The sequence below is a fragment of the Cryptomeria japonica genome, chromosome 10 (assembly GCF_030272615.1).
Source record: "Cryptomeria japonica chromosome 10, Sugi_1.0, whole genome shotgun sequence".
NCBI classification, from domain to species: domain Eukaryota; kingdom Viridiplantae; phylum Streptophyta; class Pinopsida; order Cupressales; family Cupressaceae; genus Cryptomeria; species Cryptomeria japonica.
In genome coordinates, this window is record NC_081414.1 from 441,161,788 (window position 1) to 441,177,499 (window position 15,712).

At 38.2% G+C, this 15,712-nt stretch overlaps 1 protein-coding gene across 4 annotated transcripts in view; it reads right to left on the reverse strand.

Moving 5' to 3' along the window:
* Positions 1 to 15,712, reverse strand: part of LOC131067551 (dol-P-Man:Man(5)GlcNAc(2)-PP-Dol alpha-1,3-mannosyltransferase) — a 119,420-nt gene that overhangs the window by 97,693 nt on the left and 6,015 nt on the right. For 3 of the 4 annotated variants that reach the window (XR_009111836.2, XM_058002621.2, XM_058002619.2), the window contains exon 4: positions 11,690 to 11,758. The exons of the other annotated variant lie outside the window; for it this stretch is intronic. Coding sequence is in view for 2 of the 3 variants with exons in the window: in XM_058002621.2 (XP_057858604.2) it covers positions 11,690 to 11,758 (69 nt within the window). In the remaining variant the exon portion in view is untranslated. The remainder of the gene's footprint in view (positions 1 to 11,689; positions 11,759 to 15,712) is intronic. 4 annotated transcript variants of the gene reach the window in all.

Consider the following 15,712-nt stretch of genomic DNA (forward strand, 5'->3'; position numbering starts at 1 on the left):
AAAAAGAAATTTACAAATCAGACCAAGAAGTTCCCTTCTCGGATGGATGATGAGCTCCGCCAAGAGCTCTGAAGGAAGAATTTATGTTACTCTTGCATGGAACCTTGGGCCCCAGGTCATAGGTGTCATGGAAAGGGCAATGCACGTCAAATGGAAGCCTATTCAGTTGATGGATCAGATTCTCGAATTTCAGAACAGCAGACTGACATGAAGGAGAGTATGAAGAGGTTCCAGAAGGGTCTGAAAGTGATCCAAAAGATAGGGGTGTAGTTGCTCAACTATCTAGCATTCATAAAAATGAGTCATTCAGAGTTCGGGGAGTACTTGGAGAGCACCAAGTTATTGCCCTTATTGATACTGGAGCAACACAATTTTATTGATGAAAAGATTGTTGCAAAGAGAGGCTTGATAACTGAGGAGGTTGATGGATTCAAAGTTATGGTAGTTGATGGTTCAACTATCTCTTGCAACCAAATGGTTTCCAACATGTCTCTGAAGTTGGGAAACTATGAAGTCAAGGATGACTTCTTTGTGGTAAGTATCGGAGGTACTGATGATGTAGTTCTTGGCATTCAGTGGCTGCGATCTCTTGGTGAAGTCACTCTCAATCTGCAAACAATGGAGCTGAAGTTCATGTCCGAAGGGAAGAGCCCTCGAATTGTATCATTGAAGAGGATGGAGCGGCCGGTCCATCATGACCAAGTGGAGTGGGCAGCAGAATGCTTGATCATGCCATCCAATCCACTTGATGAAAAGAGAAACTATCCCGCTAACATTCAAGCATTGATCACCAAAAGGAGCAAGGTCTTTGAAAATCCGCCCCCTGAGTGACCTCCTAAGAGAGGGACCGAGCATATCATTGAGTTAGAAGGAGCTAAACCGGTCATCACTACTCCATACCGGTACCCAAAGAAGTAGAAGGATGAGATAGAGAAAGCAATAAAGGAGCTTCTGGATATGGGATACATTAGGCCGAGTAAGAGCCCCTTTGCTTCAGCAGTGGTGTTGGAAAAGAAGAAGGATGGGACAATGCGCATGTGCATGTTTTACCGAGCTCTCAATCAGAAGACCATCAAGAATCGATATCCTATTCCTAGGATTGATGAGCTCATTGATGAGCTACATGGTGTTGTCTACTTTTCAAAGATTGATCTAAGATCTGGTAATATTTTTTTAGTGGCAATGTCAGTAGAAAGGTATAACTCATTTTATTTATCTTTTCCTCAGCATAAATTTCCAGTTACTCAACCATCAAGACGTGTATTTCACCTGGTTCAACCATTTAAAATATGACTCACTTAAAACTTGGCTAATTCATGCTGGTCAAACACCTTCAACCACTTGGCCACTCAAAGCACAACTCTTGTAATGTCCCTTTTCAATATTGTAAGAACCTGTAATTTTTTCTTTTTCCTTTCTAAGCAGTATTGCAATACTAACCAGCAACATACTAATATATTTAATCAAACTTCTTGCATTACAATTGATATTAATATTGTGATAGATAACTCACTCACAAAACAGCAAACTGATAGTAAGCAAATACAGATCCAAATAGCTACATATAGTCAACCCTTATGCATTTCTGATTCAAAATACATAGATAAACATATAGCAGCAAGTTCCAACTCACAGGATTGTAATGGCAGTAATCAGGGCATAATATACTAGGTGGTATAACCATAAACAATACCACAAACTGAAAACTGTTGTTATAAATATAATAATTGTTGATACAAACTGCTGTTATAAATATTTTTCACAATGACAGGGTACTGTCATGGCACTATAGCAGCGGTATGGAACATTACTATAGTGGTTGTATTGTAGTGGTAGTACTATAGTGGCAAATACTTTAGCAAATTGAAAAGTGAAAAATAACAACAATCTTCTCTGTGTTCCATGATTCCTAAGTGAAACCACCTCAAAGAACAAAGGGATTACATCCTTTCCTCTTCTTGCAAATCAAGACGGTTTTGTCCTCTAAATTCCCCCACTACAAGAGTTTTACTTTTCATCCTTGAGTCAGAAGATGATCACAAGAAAACAACATAGTTCCACAGAGTTTCCTAGCGGGGGGACGTAGGGACAGGGGGATTGGTTTCAGGACTGGGGGTCCAAGGGCCCAGATTTGGGGACAGCGGGGGGACGGCAACGGAGCAGCAGCAGGGGGGCAGCGCTACATATAATACATGAAAAAAATAGTTATTAAAAGATGTATATGCATAAGAATTACAAATGAAACTTTGGCAAATTAATAAAACTTAATTACAATTAAACATTGAAGCGTACATTAACAATTTAACATTGAACAATGAAATTTCGAAAATTTGAATTCGAAATTTATATCATATATGAAATTTCATAACCAACAATGAGTACAATAATGTCAAATAACAAAATGGAGTAAAATGAGGCCTCTAATCATCCCAAATCTCCTCATCACTAGAACTGCTGCAAGCGAACTCCAACTAGTCAAGCTCCTCCAAAGTAATACCAACCAGCCTCACTCTATAACTATAGCATCTTCATCACTCTATGTTGGCTCCTCTAGCTCGACATCCCACCGTGTTGTTGGACTCTCTTTGTTCAAAAGTGTTTTACAATCAATGAGATGCAATGCACTATGTACAGCTACCAGCTTCTCTACTCTCCTAGAGGTAAGCATGTTCCTCTTAAGAGAGTGGATGAAGCTATAAGTAGACCAGTTCCTCTCAACAACAGAAGAACAAAAAACATGAGATAGCAATTGAATAGATAGAGTGATAGTCAAAGAATTTGGTCCATGGTAATTCCACCACAAAATTAAGTCCTCCTCTGTCATAACTGTCCTATCCATCCTGTCCTCCTCAAAATAACCCCTAAGAATGGCAACTTTTGTCCACTTAGTATGAATGATGTCATCCTCTACAAAATCATACATCTTTCCAATGGCCCTCATGAACCCGACCTTCACCTTAGCATCCTATATGGGTGTAACTCTACCAAGCCTCTGCTTGTACCACTCAGGGTTCAATGCATAGGCAACCATGTCTAAGGGAGTGTTGAGCTTCTCCAATCCCCGATGAATGATTGGTTGAATGTGCTCATTGTAGAATGCTAATGTAGGATCCTTCTCTCCAACAACAACACTCATTTGGTCTATCATAGAATCAATGCACTCATACACCTCTTCAAGGCTAGGTGGATTGACATCCCCATATCTAATGACCTAGAAAATTAAAATAATGATGGAGAATGTATTTTGCAATCGCACCAAAAAATATCACTCTTCACTACATCCTTCACCCTCATCCCCTACTCTATCTTGGACTCGGGTCACCGATTCCATCCTGCTATCATAACCATTAGTTGCAATGAATCTTGCAACTCAAGCATGCAAACAGAATAAAACCAAGATGATAAACACCAAATCAATGTCCATTATGTTGATTCTAGCTGCTATTACAACAATTTCTGCAACATTTCTATGCTACTACTAAAATCTAACTTTCTAATCTAATCTACTCTGACTGTCTAAAAAATCCAACAAGATTCTAACCCTTTACAAAAGAAAGGCCTTTGCCTTTTATAGATTTTACAATTTGAATCGATGGCCAGGATTGACTGCACCCAAGGGCCCTGATCTGCCTTCTAGAACTTGGCAGCTTTAACCCATGCCTACTCAATTCTTTGCTATCCTCCCAACCACTCACCTTAGCTACCAACCACTATTTGGCATTAATCTAGTCAATCAGGTAGTTGGAAATAACTGACCTGTGTTCCCTTGTTTTATAATATCTTGAACGGAACCCACAGGTAGTTCTTTTACAATAAAACAGTTAAATTTTTAAACTGATTTTCTGGAATTTCTTCCAGTTGTGCGTTTCTGACTTTAGTCTTGAGGGTGGACTTCGTCTTGTGGTCTGGTGATGGCGCGCTTCCCCATGTTTGATTTTTGATCCTACGCTCTACAGCGCATTCCTCATCCTTGCTTCTTGGTGTCGCTCTCGATTGCATCTCCAATTTGAGCTCTAGGTTGACGCTTTAGCTCCTCCCGATGTCGTCCTGCGAACAACGAATTCCACTTTTAATAATCATTTTGAAAAATTAGATTAATTAATTTAACAATCATATTAAATTTTAAACAATGTCAGGCTTCTTCGTTTTTAAACGCCTAATCCTATGACATGAAATCATAGAAACGGGACTCGCCCGGACTCGCCTAAACTCGGCGAGTCCGAGTCCGAGTCATGCTCGCCGAGTCTCTGGGACTCGGACTCGGACTCGTCCGAGTCTGGCGAGCAAACTTGCCAGACTCGCTGAGTTGGAGAGTTTGGCTCAAACTCACCAAACTCAACGAGTCCTGAGCCCCAAACTCGACTACCGACTGGGTTAGTAAAATGACAAAAAAAATACATTTAAAAAAGTTTTTTTTAAATGAATGGTATCATCTTTGTTCACTACAACCTTCGCCTGAGAATGAGAAAAATTAGGGTTACAAAATGTCAGCCAATAGAAAAATAACAGCCGACACCTTTATTAAGTCACCTTGACCCCTTGACCCCACCTTGGGGGCGCTGCCCCCAAACCCCCGTCGAAAAATATGGGGGGAAACTGCGTCAATAGAAGTAGGGAAAATTTAAGCTCCGAGTCTGACACTAATTGGATCGACCAGGTAGATATAGAGGCTGAGACTATAGCCATGGCAGAGGAGGAGCGGAGAGCACGAGCACAGACAGGAGATTCAGAGGCAGATAGTGACACGGATGTTCCTGATGTTGGTGAGTATGGCATGGTGTCATGGGGAGCGGCTATGGCTGTTGAATCATCCAGGACCTACCTTAGACGCCTTCGCAGGGGGCCAGGGCCGGAGGGTGCAGGCTCCTCTAAGCCATAGGCTTGTAGTTGTATTTACCTTTGGTATTTGTATGAAACATTTGATGATGATCATATGATGACATAGATTTTTTATTCCATGAGTTTTGTAATATTGTATACATTTGACAATATTTATATATCTATGTTTGTTATTTCCTTCAGCTACAATTTGCGTTTATGCTTATGTGATTGATGTATACTTGTGTATGTAATCAAATGCGCCGAGTTTGATGATGTTATTGTGTCTTTAAGGTGTATTCAATAAAGGGTACCCGAAACAAGTTTTAAATCTTTAAAAATCTCTAAATTTCTTGAGTTTTTCACTTTCTTGAGTCCATCCGAGTCTGACGCTGAGTCCCGAGTCCGAGTCCGAGTCCGAGTCCGAGTCCGAGTCCGAGTCGGCCTTGCCGAGTCCGAGTCCCGTTTCTTTGCATGAAATCAACTATATTGGAAGGATCGTGCGATTTTGGAGGGTCAGGACTTGACGACTTTGAAGAGATTTCGTTCTAAGTTTAAAAAGGAGCCTTTAAATTTTCGGCCCTTTGGATCATTTTGAGAAACTTTTGTTAAAAACGCCCTTTACAGGAAATTCGAGGTACTTAGATGAATTGAACAATTTTGGCTTAAAATGTTCTATTTTAAAGATTTTTGGGCTAAATGATCAAGATGTGAGAATTTCATGAATACTTTACAAAATGCCCCCTTTAAGTCAAAATTTGGGTTATTTGGCCCCTTTTGCAAGATTTTGACTTAAACGCAAAATGTCTCCTCTAGACTTTCGAGTCACTTTAGCAAAATGTGAGATGATTTAAAAACAGTCCCTTTCATTAACCTCGGTCTATTTGGAAGATTTGCGTGATATTGCTCCAAGTGAAAATACTCTATCTATTTCATTATTTCGGCTAAACGGGCGATTTTGTGAATTTGAAACCTTGGTTTTTCAGTTTGAATGATTTCAGCCAAAGTGACGATATCGCACGATTTTGAAGTTTTGGTTCTAACGCCCTTCATAAATCAGGCCCCTAAAGCAAAATGCATGATTTTGTCCTTTTTATTTCATTTTCGACTAAATGACCCGACTTATGCAACTTTAAACTCTTTGCTCATTTTTCGGCTCATTGGGTGATTTTGCGAACTTTTCTTCTTTCTGTCATTTTCGGCCTATGAAGAGAAATTGCGCGATTTTGGAGTTTGAATGATTTTCGAAATTTTAGAAAACCCTTCCGTGCGACTTGGTTTGCTTCTTATCATTTTCAGATCTAACAAAGGATACAAACTCGAGATGCATTCTAGCGAAGAGCAAACCCCCCGACATCTGCCAGCATCGCACTTCAGACCTATTATCTCCCGCAAGTTTGCCTTGAATGAAACTTCAGGTTTTTGTCAAAATGTTGCGATTTCGCCCAGTGACCTTGTTTTTGCACTATAAAAATCGCGCGATTTTGGAAAACCACGACTTTGAAGAGTCCATTTTTGGCCTGTGTGGTCACTTTGCGCGATTTTGGCTCTTGCTTTTCATTTTCGACCAAAATGGTGGTTTCGTGCGACATTAGTCTTTGAGTTTTTTCACGTCTTTCCTAAACTCGGCCAAACAAGGGCCTATGCGCAATTTAGGATTCGAACACCCTTTTTCCTCTTGCATCTTGGGTTAATGGCACCTGAAGGAGTCGGGGAGGTGGGTATTTTCGATAGATTTGGAGACAACTTTCTAAACTTCTCACAAAATACAAAATAGCTGAACTTATTTATACACCCCCATTCTTACAAATTCGGGATGTTTAAGCAGAATGTGCGATTTCACTTGGGCCTCCATTTCTCTCGTGCCTTGCTTTGGCATCTAGACTCGAGGCTTGTTTCGTGTTTGCAAGGCATTTGCTCCCATTTTTACTTTGCCCTACGACTTAGGGCTTGCAAATGAGAATGCAGGACTTAGGGTTTACTTGGCTCGGCGATTGGAGGGCATTCTGACGAACTTCACTCTACATTTGACCAGTTCTGAAAGCCCAAAAGCCTTATTTCGGCCCTCGACTACCTCAATCGGGCAGACATGGGGGTCCCCGTCAAGGTCGGGGTGTGTGTGCAGAACGCACAACACATACCTCTTCCCAAAGACGAAAGGGGTAGACCAATTCCCTGCATTTTGTAATCTGAAAGGAAAGGGATGTCCAGGTTACAGAGTCTGAAGAGATGGCATACCTCTTCCCAAAGAGGGAGGGGGTAGACTAGTTCCCCACATTCCATAATCTGAAGGAAAGGGAAGCCCGGAAAGACCAAAGGACTCCAAGGCACGAAGGCAAGATGCAAGGGAAAAGGGGAAGGCCCGAAGCCCGCCTCATGATGAAAGAACACTTGAGCATTTTCATGATTCCCTGACTTGGCACTTGATCAACTTGGGCATAACTGGTCCATGGAACATATCTCTAATCAGTTCTCATTGATGGACCAAGGGTGTCATAAAATGACAACAAGTACCTCGACCAAAAGGAAAGTCAATAATTGACTCTAAGTGGTTACACAAGATCAAGCACAGAGCAGATGGCAGCATAGAAAAATTCAAAGCTCGTTTTGTGGCTGGAGGGTTTTCCCAAAAAGTGGGAGTTGACTATAAGGAGCCTTTTGCTCCAATTGCCAAGTATAACTGTACCATAATGATGTCTTTAGTAGCGATCTTTGATTGGCATTTATATCAAATGGAAGTGAAGACAACATTTCTTAATGAGTTGATTTAAAGGGAAGTGTATATAAATGCCAAAGGACTTGGAGGTACATGAGAGTGAGACTCACGATTACAAATTAAAGAAGGCCCTTTATGGTTTAAAACAGGCACCTCATGCATCTTACTCCAAGATCAATGAATATTTTTCAAGCTTGGGTTTCTCAAAGACAGACGTTAATACTAAATTACAATCTTTACTATTTGATTGACCATTCTAAACTACTTGTTTTAGTCCTCTATGTAATTGATTTAATACTTACAAGTTCAAACAAACTCATAGAATAGTGCAAGATAGAATTGACAAAAAAAATTGATATGGACATTGGTTTGGTGCACTACTTACTGTGCCTAGAAGTATGGCAAAATTCAAGGGAAATTTTCCTTGGAAAGTGAAAGTTTGTTGTTGAGATTCTGAATATATTTCAAAAGATAGATTGCAAACCTATGACTACTCCTATGGTAAAAAATTTGAAGTAATTGTTGATTCTGATTCAGATTTGATAGATACACTTGTATACAGACAATTGATAGGTTCTCAAATATACTTGGGAAACACTACGCCTGACATTTGTTTTGCAATCCACATCTAAATCAGTATATGGTGCAGCCTAGGCAAGTTCAGTAGGTTACTGCAAAACAGTGCATTTTGTACTAAGATATGATGGTGATGAAGGATTGATGTTGTATGGTTTTTCAGATTCTGATTGGGCAAGTAGTTCTACTGATAGAAAGAGCACTTCAGGGTATCGGTTCAATTTAGATTCAGGAATGATTTCCTGGTATAGCAAGAAACAGACTTCTGTTGCACTCAGTGCAACAGAAGCAAAATTTATAGCAACTAATTCTACTAGCTGTGAAGCTATCAAACTTCAAAAGTTACTAATCAAGCCGACAGATCAAACTCTGGAGGCTACCATGATTTACTGCAACAGTTGAAGTTGTATCAAACCCTCTGAAGATCCAATATTTCGTGATTGGCTCCAAGCATATTGAGATCAAGCAGGACTTCATTACAGACAAGGTTCAAAAGGGAGCTATGGTTCTGCAGTACCGTCCAGCATATCAACAAGTTGCTGATATCTTGACTAAGCCTCTTTTAAAAGGAAAATTGAAGATATTCAAAGAACAACTTGATGTGATGGAGAATACTTTCCTCAGTTGAGAGAGTGTTGGAATATATAGAATACCTTGAATAGTCATCTTCAGGAATAATAGTTCCAGTTAACATGCAGCATCAAGTAACACGGAGAAACAGTTCCAGTTAGCATTCAACAGAAATTGACAAAGACTAAGTTTCAATTCCACTTAGGACACAGCTTTAGATAGTTGTTAATAAGACTCAGTTGATCCATGCACAAGCTTTAGATAACCACCAGATTTAAATGGAGATCACGTCCTGAGCATGAAGGTGACATTATCTTCTATTTAGTTTGTTGTGTTTAAGTTCAACTGAGATAGGGCACAGACTTTTCCTTCATGCAAAAATTGCAGATCATGCATATCTTCAGATAACTTCTTGGCAAACACCTTTCCAAGTCTACATATTGAAACAGCAGAGGTACGATTTGGTAGCAAGAAGTTTAATAATTCTGCAACAGGCTTTTGACTTAATATGATAATACTTCGGCAGCCATTAGGCTTTATTGTTTTCTATAGTTTAGGTTAGCTAGATTCTTGCATCTAACAGAAAGGATATTTTTTATAGGTACTAGTTTCAATTTTACTCTTGTAAGAATTAGGATATTTAAAATCTGTCTCCTATGATTTAGACCATGGTATCCTTCCATTTGCATGGCATTGACAAGGCAAACAGGAAGCTTAAATGGAATTGACATAGTTAGAATTAAAACGGGCAAGACACAGGAAAACTTGGTAAATTATAAACTGCTAAAATATTCATTAAAAAATGGACAAGAAAACTGCTAGTTACTCATGTCAAATATGGTGTGCAGAAAGAGAAAAGTAAAAGCATAAGACTTAAATAAATATTCAACGTTGCCACTTACTCCCAAATTCCAGTTAAATATCAATTTTGCTTTTTTGAACCAGAGCATGAAAAAGCAGTGCTTTTGCACTCTAAAAGTAAATCCTAGGTAATTGAATCCAGTTATGCTCTACAATTTAAACACAGACCCCACTCTGGTTTTAAAAAGGAAAAAAAGATGTTCTGGGTCGTGCCAGAATAAATCCCTAGAAATTGAATCATGTGTATACCTTTGGTTTGCCAAATCATTCCAAGTAATGATACTATGGTTATAGTCAATGATTTAAAAAGTAAATACAATCTTGGTGAAGATGCTTGGATTTCACATGTAAATTAGCACTGAAACTTTTTGTGCACCTCTTTGTCAAGTTATTATCTGTAATGAATCCCTTATCTAGGAACATGTTGAAGCTCTTGACTAATAATATTAAACGATCCATTCATAATTTGGTTGGCATTCTAATTTTATGCATTGAATGAAGGGATTTTAATAACATCCACGAGACAAAGCGGTCTAAGGGGCCAAGAGCCCCAAAACAACACTAATTCAGATTTCTCTCCATGTCAGCTCTTTTTTTATGAATTTTGATTAAGAAGGTCACAGTTTTGTGAAGCCTTGCTTCCTCAAACAGCTTGCCCAGATTGTCTACCTTCGGGTTGTTTTCAAACTGCTTAAAGATATCCTCATAAACCACACACTCCATGATGAAGTGTCATTCGATTTCAATTGCTCCTTTATCACAAAAGATACAAATCCTTTCTTCCCACTCTTCTTTGGGAGTTATCCATCTACCCATTTCACATCAAAGATGATGTGACTCAGTCCCCAACTGAGCAATTAAGTTTCTAGCATTTTCCTTGATTTCAGCCTTTAAATAAGCCTTTTCATCATGTTCCACATGGGATTGAATTCTTTAATATAGTGTGTCTTCTTCTGGCTGTTCTATTTTGTCCACATGGCAGTCCTAAATTTTTCAAATACCCAAATTTTTATCTCCTCATTTGAATTAGGGCAGTCTTGCCAATGAATGTCCCATTTGTTCATCCACTTGTCATTTTGCTTTCTCCATGTCTTCTTCCTGCATTTTAACTCCTCCATAGTAACTATTTTGAGCCATCGATGTTCATCCATGTTTTCAACCTTTTTTTAAGTAACTTCACAAACAGATTATTGCTGAAGCTCCCATCGGGAACATACCAACCTCAGATAAAAGGATCTCATTGAAAACCGTTGATTTGACTTTGAGGCTACTAGTGATTAAGTGTTTTTGAATTCTTTCTGATTGTCTCCACTAGTGGTTTGACATGCTGCTCCCCCAAACTTTACAACCATAAAGGACAACCAGGATGACCAATAAACGAAAAAGTATTTTCTTGGTCTTCCAATCCCCTAATTCCACCTTCCTGCATCTGTTCTAAAGAAGGTAAGAAGCTCTCCATCCCCCAATCCTCTTTGTCCTACATGTCTCCCAACTAAACCTGTTGTGAAAATCAATAATGTTGGAGCCTAGTACTCGTTTTTCAGACAATGAATGGAAATAGGTTTTATACATTTATCATCTTCAAAAACTTTGATGCTACTATAGATGCTGGAGCCTGAAGCTAGCTGTGGATGATACTCTTGCGATATCTCTTCTAGTATTGTTTATGTATCCCAATTTCTGTGGTTAATTGGATTTGTTAATTGTTGAAATGTCTATGGTTGATAGTAATCTGGAAGAGTTCGGGATTGACGACTGGTATGGGTAGACCGTATATATAAGTTTCTGATGATGCAATAATTTACTATATTTTTGCCTTGATTCAGAAAAAAGGCAGGTCCTTAAAGTACAATTATTGTTTTTTATAGACATCCTGATAGTAGAACAAATTCGGAGATTGCATGCCCTTCAAAATAATGCAGCCACACAAAGACGTATATTTACATTTCAAATGTTACTTTCCAGAAAGAATTTTAACATACCATAAAACTTATGAAGCAATGTTATTTTTCCTCTTATTTCTTGTTTTATATTTTAGAGGCAAACTAGGTACCAATTGGATAACCTTTTTGAGCTAGCATGAATTATATCGGCCACATAAACATGAACCATGAAAATGTTCTGAAAAAAATAGTTGCATTTACTTACCAAATTAGTCTTTGTGTAGATCAGCAAAATAATTCCAAGGTTTACAATATACAAAATACCAAAGATGACCTGTACACCAAAACAAGAGAGAAAATTTAAGAAAGTAAGGCATACAACAAAAATCATGTAAACTATGTCCACCATGTCTCATAACTTGCAAACTAAAGTGCAGTCTGTAAACTTGAATCTTTTCCAGTCAACTGTGACCATATTAGTCATCTCGAAAAATATCTTACTGCACTATAACTAAATAATCTAATACTAACACGAGAAGATCACAATTGCAAAACCCTTTTTTGCAAAACAGGAAATTCAATAATCTGTTCATGTGATTGTACTTGCCAAATGTGACTCATTACTATTGTGTATTAGTCATAAATGATATGCACATGCATGCTCACATTGATCAGACAGCTGGCTAATCACTCCTGCTCACATGGCAAGAGTGAAGTAGTGGCAGGGAACTTATGAAGAAGAAGTGCCTGATGAACAGTGGTAATGTTTGAGGGGTGATGGTTACACATTATGTGCTAAATTCATTCCCTTCTAGGCAATCATCATGCCATTAATGCATCACCAATATAGTTAGGGTGCAGAAAAAACAAAGACATGACTGTGTAGGTGAGAAAACTAGAGCTAAATGTGGGTGGATTGTGGGAACTACTCTGGATTGAAGCTTCTAGAACAAGAAACGTGGCTGGATTTTTGTGCAGCTTTGGCTACACTAGAAGAGAGCAACAAGCAGAGAAATGGTTTAAAAAAAGGTGAACAGTAATGACAAGAACATTCTAGAAGGAAGAAAGAACAGACACGGGTTGTGAGAGAAGACATCAGGGTAGAGAAGAAAAGAAAAAACGGAGTGGGGGGCACTGAGGCATGTGAGAATATTCTCAGAAAGGAGAGAACGTGAACCAAGGAGAAAATCATTTTTCACAAAAGGTTTAAGTTGTCTTATGCAAAAGAAAAGCTATGGCACACGTTGGGAAAAGAACAGGAGATCCACCTAAAGCAAATACTGAATGCATGAAAAAAAGAGGAAGTTTCAGCCCTTTTATTGTAAGTAATTGTAATGACAGAAGATTTATATTTGCCAGCAAGATAATAATCGAAAAGAGTTACGTTTTTGTGAAAACTACTTGTTTGATCTTTGGTGTGAGTGTATAAACAGTCAGGTTGGGATTTTGGAAATTTCGTGTGAGGATGCTATGCAGGGATCCCTTTTCTTTTGGGTCTCCTGCCTCAGCCCTACATCATAAGGTCAAACGGCAAAAATGTTTAAAACATAGAAGTTGGGCAAAACACCCCCAAGCATTCATTAAACACAGAAAAAATGACCCAAACTATCCCAAATGTGCGCCATAATGATTTGTGACCAAAAAATAAATTTAAAAAGCTTGTCCAACATCGCTCTAGGTGTACACTCAACATCATTTTATCCAGACACTCCTTCAAAGATCAAAAGTTATCATGGTTTTGCTAGGTGCATTATGACAAAATTAGCCCAGCAGATTTAATTTTGAACTTCCAAATGCCAAGGTGAAAAGGGATATTAATGAAAAGTACGCCCAAAGTATGTGATGCTTTTTGCAAATATAGAAATGTTTCATCCTTTTTCTATACTAAGGTGCTTTATATTGGCCTATGTGGCATTAATAAATGGAGTTGTAGTGGGTGCTTCAAAGTTGGCCTCTAACTCTCAGTCCTCCTCTTGACAGCAGCAAGTGAAACATGCCTTCATCATACCTTAAATGTATGTACGATGACCAGATACCCATAGGATGTAGGGCTTGGGAATGCAACCTCAAAAACCTTGGAAACTATAGAAGGAACAGCCAAGGGACACGTCCTACCATCCTCGTCTCCTAAAGATGCAGGGTATGATTGGGTGCAATTTCCCAATGCAACCTGCTTTGAAACAGCTTGATCCTACATGAAGAAATTCTATCAATATGCAGTCAAAAGCTATGATATTTGTCTTCTAGAAAATCCTTACGTAACTATGTTGCTCCAAATTAGATGAATTTTCTATTTCATCCTACCTAATTGTACTTTTTGTTGCTTTAGCCTGATGGGCAAGAGTTAACTACATCAAAATGAACAAAAAACATTCTAATTGACAATAGCTTCATCACCTTGAATCTTTCAGTTGTATAAGGTCATCGTTGCAGGAAGCTCTTTTTGGGGTCTACTCCATTGACTGTATAAAAATTAAACCCTCCATTAACAGTGAGGAGAAGAAAAAGATCTATCGTTTGTGTTTTGCAGGAGGTGTTGGATACTCTGGATCGTTTAATTCTAAAACTTGCTGCCTTGGAAACTTGAACTGAAATTGTGAAATTCTAAAAAAGAGATGTCTACAAAATTCTGAAATATAAAATGCTAAGATGTCAAAGGAAACAGAATTAAGAGAACCCAAATAATAGAAATAAGCAATAAAACTCTGATCTAATTAGAACCTATAACCAAATCAGCCCAGAAGCAGAGGGGAGCCACTCTCAATTTAAAGACAATCAATCTTCAATTCAGTGCCAAATTGTATAATTTCATTCCCAATAATAATTCCCATTAAAAAACAGCCTTTCCCAACCTAAAAGAAAGGAAACCTACCTAAAATTAACTAACTTTTGGTCTACTAGAAAGCCGTCTAGAAACAAAAAAATATATGTTATAACCAAGAAAACTAAAAATAATTAATCGTTGCTTAATGATTTTCTATAACAAATTCATCTGTAGACTTTGCATGGCTTTATTTATTCTAGTTCTCTAAAATAAACCAGGTCTTATTCTCAACAGGGGGACCAAATGAACCCATCCTCCAAGGGGTTTCTTAAGCTGAAATTTGATGAGACTTCGGAGGGAGTCCAAGGCTTGATGTGATTAGAGATTATTCGGACAATCTTGTAAAAGGTGGTTCTTTTAACTTGGATCAGAGACAAATAATGTTGTGAAACAGGAAGCAGTTGTTGCTGGTCTCTATTTAGTGTCTACTTTGGGTTGTAAGAAGCTGATTGCTGTGAGGGATTCAGCTAATGTCATTCAAGGCTTAAGTAAATTGGATTACCAAAATTTAAAACTTTGTAGTTTATTGTAAGATGCACTACATATGTGAAGTGATTTCAAGAATATTTTTCTCTCACCACTTTCAAGAAAGTAGCTAGTACTGGTTAGATAAAATAACTTTCTTGGCACTTTTAACTGACCATCTTGGGATGGCTTAGACAAGTTTCTTTTGGTTGAGAAACTCCCCTAGATGGAGCCTTTGTTTGGGAGTGGGCCCCAGGCCTTCATCGATTGGGAAAATGATTGTTTTCATGTTGTTTAAGATCTTGAGTCCTTGATGTCAGCTATATTTATTTTGGGCTTTATTAGTCGGAGGTGATGGCCTTCTTTTCCCATAGGCACATATGACCTGTCTTTCAATGGTGTTGGTCAATGGAGTCTCTCATCTTTTGTCTGTTTGGGTAGCACAGAGTTGTTTCGTAGTGTTACTTGTGCTCTCCCCATTGTTGATTGGTTCACCAACTGTGTGGTTGTCATGTCCCCTCCTTGGTCGTTAGTTACATCCTAAGTCACCAGGTTCGGCCGAATTTCATCCTTGAAGTTCGAAATTCGCCGAACTTAAAAAAAAAAAAAAAAAATCGTTAAAATTCGCCGAATTTCAAAAAAAAAAAAAAAAAAAAATTTTTTTTTTTTTTTTTAATAAATTTTTGGCCTTCTTCTTCTGTTAATATTTTTTAAACACATCTTCTTTTCTTTGATTAAAACCCATTAACCCGTTCTTTCTTCAGGATATTTATGTCTGTTAGAACCCTCAATTAGGATGAGAAAAATGCTGAAGATGATAATTGATTACCCAATCAGTGAGGTATTCCAGTATTTGGTGATTCTGTTATTCTCATAAGATGAGATAAAGATGTTACTTACAATAAACCTTATTAGCAATTCATATGGAACCATCCCCCATATGAAAGATTGGTTGTTTTATAGAATATATCTGGCATATTTATACATATGGCGAACTTA